At 31.5% G+C, this 11399-nt stretch overlaps 1 protein-coding gene across 2 annotated transcripts; it reads left to right on the top strand.

Annotated features, from left to right (window-relative positions):
- The first annotated feature begins 6431 nt into the window (after positions 1-6431).
- LOC104096930 (peroxisomal membrane protein 11C) lies at positions 6432-10794 on the top strand. 2 transcript variants are annotated; one of them, XM_009603387.4, is made up of 8 exons: positions 6432-6606; positions 9157-9363; positions 9476-9550; positions 9619-9693; positions 9788-9868; positions 9983-10057; positions 10153-10326; positions 10575-10794. In XM_009603387.4, the coding sequence occupies exons 2-8, from the start codon at positions 9172-9174 to the stop codon at positions 10608-10610; spliced, it is 708 nt and encodes a 235-aa protein (XP_009601682.1). In that variant the 5' UTR covers positions 6432-6606; positions 9157-9171; the 3' UTR covers positions 10611-10794. The 2 variants fall into 2 exon arrangements, with proteins under 2 accessions (XP_009601682.1, XP_009601683.1); XM_009603388.4 differs by having other exon boundaries at positions 6569-6720.
- The last annotated feature ends 605 nt before the right edge of the window (positions 10795-11399 follow it).

The raw sequence follows: 11399 nt of genomic DNA, 5'->3' as shown, positions 1-11399 counted from the left end.
AGTCATATTAATCTAGATAGGATTTCAAGTTGGTCAAAGATGGACCTTAAAGTTCATTGAAAGTAGAGGCACTACCAACTTGTGGATCCTGTCTAGAAGAAAAATTGACTAAAGGATATTTCCCTTCAAAAGAAAATAAAGTTGGTGATAAGTTAGAATGAATCTCTTCTGATTTATATGGTTCAATGAACATACTGGCAATAAATTATTTTGAGTATTTTTGTGACGTTCATAAATGTTAATCAAAGTATTAATATATTTATTTGAAGCACCGTAAGTCTAAATGATTTGAGTAATTCAAGGCTTTTAAGACTTGAGGCGGCGAAGCACCAAGAAAATATATTAAGTCATTACAATTTGATTGTAGTGGCAACTACCTCTCTAAAGAGTTCTTTGTTACTTATCAGAGTAAGGGATTACATCTCAATTATCTACACCGAGAACTCCATAATAGAGTGTTGTGGTAGAAAGAAGAAGTAAGACTCTTTTAGATATGGATAGATTAATGAAGTATTTTTCAGATTTGCCTTGTTTGTTTTAGGAATATTTCCTGGAAATGCAAATTACATTCTGTATTTAGTTCCTTATAAGTTAGTACCTATGACATCTATAGAACTATGGACTAAATGTAAACTCAGTCTGCGGCATGTTTGGATATAGGATTGTCCAGCACATGTGCTGAAAGGGAAAGCGGATATATAAGTTGTAATTAAGAATGGATATGTGCATATATATTGAATATCCAAGAAAAGGAATGGAGGTTTATTTTATTGCCCTAATGTAAATAAGGCAATTGTTCAAACAAATTCATCTTTCTAGATAAGGATTATTTAATAAGCTATGTTCCTAGAAGTAAACTAGTTTTACAAAAAAATAAACTCAGGACCTAGGCAAAGAAATAACTAGATGTTCAAGAACATTAAAAATCACATGTCAGAATTGACGTTCCATTGCATTTAAGTAGTGGGAGAACATTAATAGACGGAATATGCCTATATCTAGTGGGAGTGATATTTGAACAGTAAACACTATAATAAAAAGTCACTAATATTTTAATACCGTAAGGTAATGAAGGTAATATTAGTAGTACTTCGTCGTAGTGGGAGAATACTAAGGAAAATCATAGTTCGGTGTACACTTTTGGGATAGTTTCGGTAACAGGATCCCTGAAGTGTTTAATACCAAACTAGATAGTTACGACAAAGTACTGCTGGACAAAGATTGCATTAGAAAATAACTTGGCACGATTCTTTAAGAAAATCTTATTTTGTGGAGACTTTTAATAGTCATATAAAAAGAATGCATGAGAAAGTTGTAGATGCATAGTTATAAGTCTAAGTGTGAGATTATTGGGGCATATACTATTAATCATGCATTTAGATATAGTATATTCTAATAATTGTCATGGTTAAAAGTCTAAGTGGGAGATTGTTGGGATATATACTATTAACCATGTGTTTGGTTTGGATATAGATTTTATTATGGAACAGTTATTTATTCAATTTTAATAAAGGTTTAAATAGATCATATATTAGTCTGTGTCCTTTGCTTATATAATAGATGATTTAGTATAGAGAGTTTAGGTTATACACGAAAGATTAAATCATCGGTTCTTATATGTATAAAGTTTGAGTTCACAATCTAATGATGGAATTGGACAAACCATCATGAATGATTGTAGCACAAGATTAAATATAATTTATCTTGATTATGAGAATGGTTTAATTCCAACTTCTTGTGCTAGTACATTTTGTATGTATTGAACGGACCAAGTAGAGATAAGTATTTTATACTGACTTAATAAAATAAATTCTCTACCCATTAAATATACTTATACTCTTAATCTCGATATAATTATTATTAGTTGTGTATATTATTATTGTTTTAATTTATTAAAAGGCGAGATTCTTTTGTGGGTCAATATGCCTGATAAATTGGATAATAATAATGTACATTAGCGAAATAATAGTTAGTTGATGGAATTCATGTGTCGGTTTAGAGATAGATGATACACCTTTATGAAAGATTATAAGTTTTCATGTGTAAACCCGACCGGTGAATTAAATAAGTTAAGCGAAAGTCTAAAAAAAATAATCAATAAATTAAATCGTCAGTAATTTAATTTAATTGATTAGTATCTGAATCTTAACATGGGGAGTTAAATAAGATTTAATTGATGAATTTTAAAATTGAATAAGGAGTGCAATTATGAATTTTTGGTGGAATAATTCGTAATTAATAATGGTGGATATTAATTTCGAAAATTATAAATTAATTCCATATGAAAGCCTTGTTAATTAAATTATATGGTCCCTGTTGTGCCTAAATAATAGGAAATAAAAGAATCATTTTCCTAGTGGAAAAGAAAATCCAACATGTTTTGGAAAAGAGTTTTAACCTTTAAAACTTGTGCTATAAATACATAAGATTTTTCACCTAGAGGGAGTAGAACGTGGTGGCCTAAAATTTCAGCCAAGTTTTCCTAGAAATTTCGTCCACACGAAATTACTATTTGCCGATATTATTTGGGTAACACAGTAGAAGACCGTGGAACGTTCGGAGATCATGATCGTATTGGGTGGTGGAGTTTTCATTGAGACGATGTGAAATTGAAGGCTCACATGACTAAAGGGTTGTGTTCATGCTTCAAGAGATAACCCAGAATACTCTGTATATGCTAATTGTCTAGATTACATGTGATTTTGATATTGGGATTATTTCTGCTGCTTATAATAATCTATCAACGATGTCCTTGACAGTGCCGGCTGCAGGGTAAGGCTGCTCAAGCCTTTGCCTTAGGCCCAAATTCTAGAGGGCCTCAAAAATATTATACTATATTATTATGTATTATATATCTTATGCGATTACTCTTAAGAGTCCAAATTTTAATATTTTTTTATTTGGTTAAGAATGCACAGATGAGTGAGTAAACAACGATAAATTTCGGTCTTGTTAGTAGTATATTTATTTTCCTCTTCGGTTCTAATTTTTCCTCCTTTCTTTCACATGACTTTGAGATTTCACTTTCCAATTTCAAACTCTGTTTCTTTGATTTAGCTACTTTCTCGTGTTTAATTGAACCATTGATTAGAATAGAAGATCTTTTGTGTCTCACTGTTATATGAATTTTGTGAAATAGGCCTCTTAATACAATTTGGCTTTAGGCCACCAACTTCGTTGAGTCACCCCTAATCCTTGATTACATATTTCTCACAGGTATAGCTCATTCATTTTCAAAAAAAAAATTGAAAACATCTTCAGAACGTTCTTTATATTTTTGAGTAATCAAACTTATTGAAGATAAATCGACTGAATTGAAATACATTTGAAATAATCAAAACAAAACTGTGTAAGAAATATATTGATTAATATAGAAGGAAAAACTTGTGAGAGAGCTTAACAGTTGATTTATATTTTTAAATGGTGAAATAAAGAATCTGATAAAAAAAAGAAAAGAAGAGAAATTTCTAATGACGATGACGAGGCAAATGAGAAGAGCCTCAAGGAAGTTCTCTCAATTTAATCTTTATTACTACATTTCTAAAGCTTAGAGGGTTATGAAAATGAGTTCTTTGACCAAACTAGTATTCCCTCTATTTTAAATTATATGATGTTTTTCAATTTAGCACCAAGTTTAAGAAAAAAAGTAAAATTTATAATTTAAACAAATAATAGATATTTGTGTGATTGTATATTTTCTCATTAAATGCAAAGTTTATAATTAAATTATTTTTTTAAATAGGATAAATTGTCATTCTTTTCAAGATAGCAGAAAGAAAAAATATCCGATAAATTGAAATGAAGGAAGTATCCTCAATTATTTTGCATGTGACCAATCTGAAATTTCCGGCAATAAAAAATTTAAAGAAATAAAGAACTGGCAAAAAAAGAGAAGAGATTTTTTTTCTTTCTTTTTTTGCAAGAGAGCTAACTGACCAGAATGGTATTCCTATAATTTAATTAATAATTCTCACTTGACTAAACTCAAATATGCAGGAAATAAAAGAAAATTTAATAGTGAAGCTAAGTAGAGAACCCCCATGGCCAAATGCATAGACCGCCCCTTCAAAATGAGAAGTTATCTATCATTCTTTTTCAAATATATCCTATCCTTATTGTTCTGAAGGAATATATATACTAACCAAATAAAACGTTTTAAGAAAAGATAAAAAGCAATTTAAACAAATATTCAGTAGGTAAGGCTGTTAAGCATTTTTCTCCGGGGTATGCAAAAATATTACATTAAAAAACACACAATGTAAATTAGATATTGTATTGTTGTTGTTACCCCCGTGAAAGTCAAATTTATATAAGCAATAAATCCTAGTTTTATTTTGAAGTTTTTTCATAATTATTATCCGCTCTTATCTCAATTATTAGTCGCTTTTTCCAACTGAATTTGTATAAAATATTAGACGTTTGAGAAATAGTATACAGGTCATTTTTTTAGATATACCTTTATTTTTTCAATTAGTGATGTTTTAATTAAATAAGATGTTTAAGTAGAAATAAAATGCAACTTAAACAAATATTCAACGACAAATGCTGTTAAATGTCGAATTTAAGAGGTGTGCAAAAATATCATTAAAAATCAAATACTAATACTTATGAATTAGAGATAGTATTGTTGTTGTTACCACCGTGAAAGTCAAATTATGTAAGTAAAAACCCCAACTTTTATTTTTAATTTTTGTCATGAATTTTTATTTCGTATTTTGTGCCTTTTCACTATATTTAGTGTGACAAAACCCATCTCGATTTATTGAGAGTGGTTGACTTGATATGAAGTTTAAAGTAAAATAGAAAATTTAAAATGAATTTATTTTAAAATATAGAAAGGTATATATATATTTTTTAAAAGGCATCATAAATGAAGACGGATAGACTAACATTATATTTGGATCATTGTTACTCATCATTTTATAATGTATCGTATTATACTATATTGTATTGTATCGTATCGTTTTATGAATACAATGTTTGGATAGACTGTATTGTTTATTGTTGTTAAATAACATTTTGCTGTTTGGTTTGAATGTATCGTATTGTACAGTAACTTATAAGTTTACTAAAATACCCTCAATTGTTTTAAATATTTAGTTTATCAAGACTTACATATAAAAATTATTTAAGAAAACCAATTTCTACTAATTTATCACCAATTATGTCTTATATATAAGTTAAGCAATTAAATTCATGCAAATCCTATCGAAATTAGTGGAACAAGTTAATAATATTAAAAATAATAATAAATACACTATGTTCATAATTAGATCATAATAATAAAAAAAAAAAATACTAAGTAGACTCCATTTAGAATTTAGATCATAAGTAATATTTCCTCACAACCAATATCATAAAGCTAATTGGAGATAAAATAATTAGAATTGGAATTACAAATCAAAGTAGAAGAAAGAATAAAACAATAGTTAGGGAAAACCTATACCTGAAGAGTTTGGAAGCGGCAAAAGCAACGAGATTTTCACGTTATTAGACTTCATGTATATAGCTTATATTTGGGATGCTGTCTTTGAGAATTTATATAGGTTATTAGACTTCACGTAGAATTCTATTATAAAATTATATGAGAAAGAGACTTTGCTATTATTTAAAATAAAAAAAGGTAAAGGGTAAAATAGAATTATAAAGTAATAAGTTAGGACATAATTAGAAAAAAAAATAGGAAACGATCCCACCACACCAAATCAGTTGTTTTAAAAAATGAGACTTTTCATTATTCCGAAACTATGGATTTAACAATATAATACAGACAATTTTAACTAAACAATCAAAACAAACATTATTTTGGGAAAATAATATAATACGATACAATGGGTAACAACGATCCAAACAAGCTGTAATATTTTTAGGAAATGTATTTCCTGTTTAGCTACCTTTAATTATTAAAACATCTTAACAAGGCAAATATTTCTTTACAAAAAATGCTTTACAATATCTTATCCAAGGAAAAATACTCTTTCAATGCTAAACCAAAAAAAGAAAGAAAAAATTATGAGATTTCAAGTTCAAATTAATCGATATATTTTTTTTGGTCTATTTTAATTAATTTTTTGGCCTTTTTGTGGTTTATTATATTATTTTTTTTAAAATATCAAGAAGGAATTAATTTTTTTTTTCAAAGTTGTCCTTGGAGTAAAGAGCATGAGAGTAATTATTATATTTTTAATGACCAAATTAAGGTTAATATAATTAATTTTATTATTAATTAATGCTAAAAGATGTATTCCTTAATATGAGTTAAAATAACTAAAAATTAATTAAAATGGACCGGAGGGAGTAAAGAATATTAGGTAATTTTTTCTTATGCGTCTAAATCTCAATAGGCAAAATTATTACACTTGTGCACAATCTGATTCAATTTTAAAAAAAAAACATATAAAAAGGAAAAAGAGAGGACCAACCAAGCCCTTATCAAAAATTGTCTCCCAATCTTACCCTTTCTATCAATCAAATCATGGGAACAAGATTACAAGATTAAGAGGAACAGCATTCTACATTTGTACTCCTACTCCTACTATTTATATTTCGCATGAGAGATAAAGGAATTGAGAACTTCGAGGCAAAAGAGTTGTGGCACAAACCCCAGTAAGCCCTCTGTCTCCTTCTAAATATTTATATACTTACCTGCTTACATGTGTATCTTCCTGTACAAAATTGACGAACCCCAGCTTTCTGCTTTGGACTATTTCTTCTCATTTGGTATGCTACTCTATGCTGTAAATATTCTTTTTTTCCCATTTAAACTTGACCTTTTCTTCATCTTTCATCTCAGTTATAAAGATTCTTGTTTTCTGGGGTAAATTCTATTGCAGTTTCTTTAGGGGAGCTTTTTGTTTTTTCATAGGGGAGCTGTTGAATCTTTGATTCTTGGGTTTTATTTCACTTATCAAAAGCTTGAATCTTTATCTAGTTTTTAGCTGAGTTTACTTTCTGGGAATCACGTTGGTTAATTGAAATTAATGTTTATGTTAGTGTTTATTTATTTAGTGGACAAATATATCGAATTGACGTTTTGGCCTATCAAAAGCTGGAATCTTATGTAGTTTTTAGTGAATTTTTCTTGTATTTAGTTCACTTTGGTTAATTGAAATTAATGTTATGTTGGTATTTATTAATTTATGAGGTAAAGATGGTCAAATATATGGAATTGACCTTTTGCCTATCAAAAGCTCGGATCTTTATGTAGTTTTTAGTGAATTTTCTTGTATCTACTTTCTGGGGTTGACTTGATTTAATTGAAACTAATATTTACGTTGGTGTTTATTTAATTTTTGAGGTAAAGATTGTCAAATATATGAAAATTTACCTTTTGCCTATCAAAAGCTTGGATCTTTATGTAGCTTTTAGTGAATTTTCTTGTATCTACTTTCTGGGGTTCACTTGATTTAATTGAAATTAATGGTTGTGTTGGTGTTTATTTAGTATCTGAGGTAAATATGGTCAAATGTATGGAATTTGATCTTTTGCCTATCAAAAGCATGAATCTTTATATAGTTTTAGTTGAATTTCTTGTATTTACTTTCTGAGGTTCACTTGATTTAATTGAAATTAAGGCTTTTTCCTGTGGTTATGGATTTCTGAGGTAAAGATGGTCATTTATCTGAAATTTGACCGTTCACTATCATATCATGGTTTTGGTTTTGACGACTTGTACTGAAAATGAAATGCTATATTTGGGATGAGCTCAAGTGTATTGGGTAAGTGTGTCAGCTGGGTGAATTGAAGAGGAATGAGTATGTTTTAAGGGAAGTCAACCTTGTGGTGGCTTAATTCAAATTTTATTTATGTTCTGGGGCTTCATGTTTAAGATGTGACAATGGCAACCCGATGCACAGAACTCTGGCCCCTTGGGATAAACACAACTTTGTGGATTAAATTGGATTTCTTGGGTGTGGGGTTTTGGGGGGGGAGTAATGTGATACTAGATGATAAGTGAAGCAGATTGATCTGTGAGGTATTGTTTGTAGTAACAATTATTATTTTCACATTGCAACTTGAGTGCCTCTGAAGCTGCACCGACGCGGCTGTAAAAGGTGCAGAGTGAGAGAGAGAGAGTATAGTAGGAGCCATAGTTATGTTAATAAACAAATTAATGGGTTGAGCAATGTGAAAGAAAAACTAGATACACAATTTGCAAGAGTTGTTGAAAAGGGCAGCCTGGTTGCACAAAGCATCCTGCGTTCACGCAAGGTCCAGGGAAGGGCCGGACCACAAGTGTGTGATGTAGACAATCTACCCTAATGCAAGCATTAGTGACTGCTTTCACAGCTCGAACCCGTGACCTATAGGTCACTCGGAGACAACTATACCGTTGCTCCAAGGCTCCCCTTCAGTTTGCAAGAGTTGTTATATTGTGAAAACTGACTCTTATGAACAACTGGAGAAAGTGAGTTAGCTCACAATAAAGACAGCAATGAAACACATTCCTGCGTTGACTTCCCGATTATTTTAAAGATGGATGGTTCTTCATCCATACTGTATGCACGCACAAGATTTTTGGTGTGTGCAAAACGGTATTTTCTGCTTGATGCAAAAGGATAATATTGAAGGTCCAGGACACCTAAAACTAGCTTATTCCCAGTTGGCTCATCGTTATCGCTATATCAGTAATCTTGACTTAGGCTCTTAGATTTATTGCATAGGCTGCCTCCCTGACACATGATAATACTATATAGTGACCTCCGCTGGTTTGTAGAATGTGCTTTTCTTCCCTTGTTTTGGTCTAATTTAAGATGAATATACTTCTCCGTAAACATATAGCTTTGTGATATTCCTTGTACCTCTTTCTCCTGCTGTCCTGCAGTCAGCTTCCTTTCCTTAATTCTGGTCACATGCTTCTCAGATGATATTGATTAATGGTGTCATTTGAGTATATTTCTGTGTGTTATTTTATCATCACATGTCCAAGCTGGTCACTATTCCTATATTTGAGTTGTCAAGTTGGTTTCCCCTGTAACACTCTCCTGCAAACCTTGTGAACTTCTTGAAAGAAAACATGCAACTGATGGAATGAACCCACACCGTGGGGAGCTCATCTAATAGTTTTTCTTTTTTAAGTAGTATAGCAAATACTCTGGGTTGATGAGAGAGATTAACAGTGTTATGCTTCAACCATGTGTTTTTATCATTTTGCAGTATCCTTAGAGTAAAATGAGCACCTTAGATATCGCCCGAGCAGAGCTTGCGTTTGCAGTCTTGTATTTGAACAAAGCAGAGGCAAGGGACAAGATATGTAGGGCTATACAGTATGGTTCAAAATTCCTGAGTGATGGGCAGCCTGGGACGGCCCAAAATGTTGACAAATCAACTAGTTTAGCAAGGAAAGTATTCCGTCTTTTCAAGGTCAGGATTGGGATTTAATGAATATTCATGATAATATTTTTTTTTACGGGTATCAAAATATCTATTTTGTATTCACCTTTGGACGTTCATATGACATCTTATTCTACTACAGTTTATCAACGATCTGCACGCTCTTATTAGCCCAAATGCCCCAGGAACCCCACTTCCACTCGTTTTGTTGGGAAAGGTAAATATTCGTATTTTTGTCCTTTTGGTTTCTTGTATTTCCTTTCTAACAACACTTGTTGGTTTCAGTCAAAAAATGCATTACTATCAACTTTCTTGTTTCTGGATCAAATTGTCTGGCTTGGAAGGACAGGCATTTACAAGGTATCGAATTACTTTGTATCATTAATCCTGAAGTTATTATGAAAGATACTGATGGGGGAAAACATCCTTACATTCTTTCCTTTGTTTAATACAGAACAAAGAACGCACAGAGTTAATTGGTAGGATCTCTCTCTTTTGTTGGATGGGATCCTCAATTTGTACCACCTTGGTGGAGGTCAGTTGTATAGCATGTTATCTTCCCTCCTTGGTAAATTGGATTTATTGCTATTTGCTCCTAAAATTCGTTTTATGCCAACTATTTGTTTTCTGTCACTCTTTGTTATTCCAGATTGGGGAACTTGGAAGGCTTTCAGGATCACTGAAAAAGTTGGAAAAGGAACTAAAGAATACTGATAAGCATAAGGTTTGGCCATTTCAAGCATTGTGCACTTAGGTTTAAAATTTTGCGCGTGGAGATTGTTCTTCATATTTTGATGTTTGGTGAATCTTTCGTTGCAGAATGAGCAATATCAGAGTAAGATTCAGAGGTCAAACGAGAGATCTCTAGCCCTGATTAAGGCAGGGATGGATATAGTGGTAGCTGTTGGATTGCTTCAATTGGCACCCAAGAAAGTCACTCCTCGTGTAACTGGAGCCTTTGGATTCGTTAGCTCACTGATCTCATGTTATCAGGTATGCATTAATTCCTACGACAAGTTTTACATTCATCTTCTTTTCATCACCTATGTTTCTTAAGAAAAAGTTTAAGTAGAGATGATTAAAAATGAAAGTTTAAAAGTTATAAAGGGGTTCACCCCAGAGCTTTGGTGAAGTGTTAAGTGCGCAGCGCGACACATGAGTTAGGTGTACGTCACAAGTACGAATCCTGCTTTGACGAAGCATATCTTCTGGTACTGAGATGTCTTATTTGACTTGTGCAGTTGCTTCCATCACCGCCGAAGGTCAAGGCATCCTGATTAAGCTTTGATGCTGCTCAGGAATTTCCCAGATCACCAGAATAATTAGTTATTATATGCACACTGGTTATAAAGTTTTTTAGCAGTTTGTAAACATGTTATGGTGGCATTGCACCTTGTTTACTGCATCTTTCATTTTGGTACAGAATGTTAAATAAATAATATGATGTGTTTAAGTCTCTTAGATCTTGTTATCAATCTTAAATAATGAAAGAGTTTAAATTATATATACTAAAACTGTAAATTTTTGTAGTATGTGTAATTTATCTTGTGATAGTAGGCTATTACTCTATTTGTCATGTTACCACATCAGGTTTGATATAAGAATTACATGTTGTCGGTTAACTTAACTTGATAATGTAAAAGTTCTTTACACTATCAATGGATAGAACATAAATCCATTATAATACACACTATGAACTATAATCGACACTCCTGTGCAATATTTTACTATGTCACTTTTATTGGCGTTTATATCTCGTTTTGTGAACCTCTGTTATTTGCCCTTGTTCAGGTATCAACAACAACAACACATCCAGTAAAATTTTACTAATAGAGTTTGGGGAGGGTAGAGTGTACGTAGACCTTACCCCTACCCCGAAAGGGTAGAGAGGCTGTTTCCGGGAGACCCTCGGCAAGACAATAATATCATAAAAGAAATAAAAGAATAGATCTGTAACAACAAAAGAAACCAGAAAAATAATAACAGCGTCGTAAGAGACAACAAATAAGTGGAAGGACAATAACACAATACTATGCAAAACAAAAACAATTGTGTGAACACGACAT

This window comes from Nicotiana tomentosiformis, chromosome 8 (genome assembly GCF_000390325.3).
Source record: "Nicotiana tomentosiformis chromosome 8, ASM39032v3, whole genome shotgun sequence".
NCBI lineage: Eukaryota > Viridiplantae > Streptophyta > Magnoliopsida > Solanales > Solanaceae > Nicotiana > Nicotiana tomentosiformis.
The sequence above is the reverse complement of the archived record's forward strand: the minus strand, read 5'-3'. Positions and strand labels throughout refer to the sequence as shown.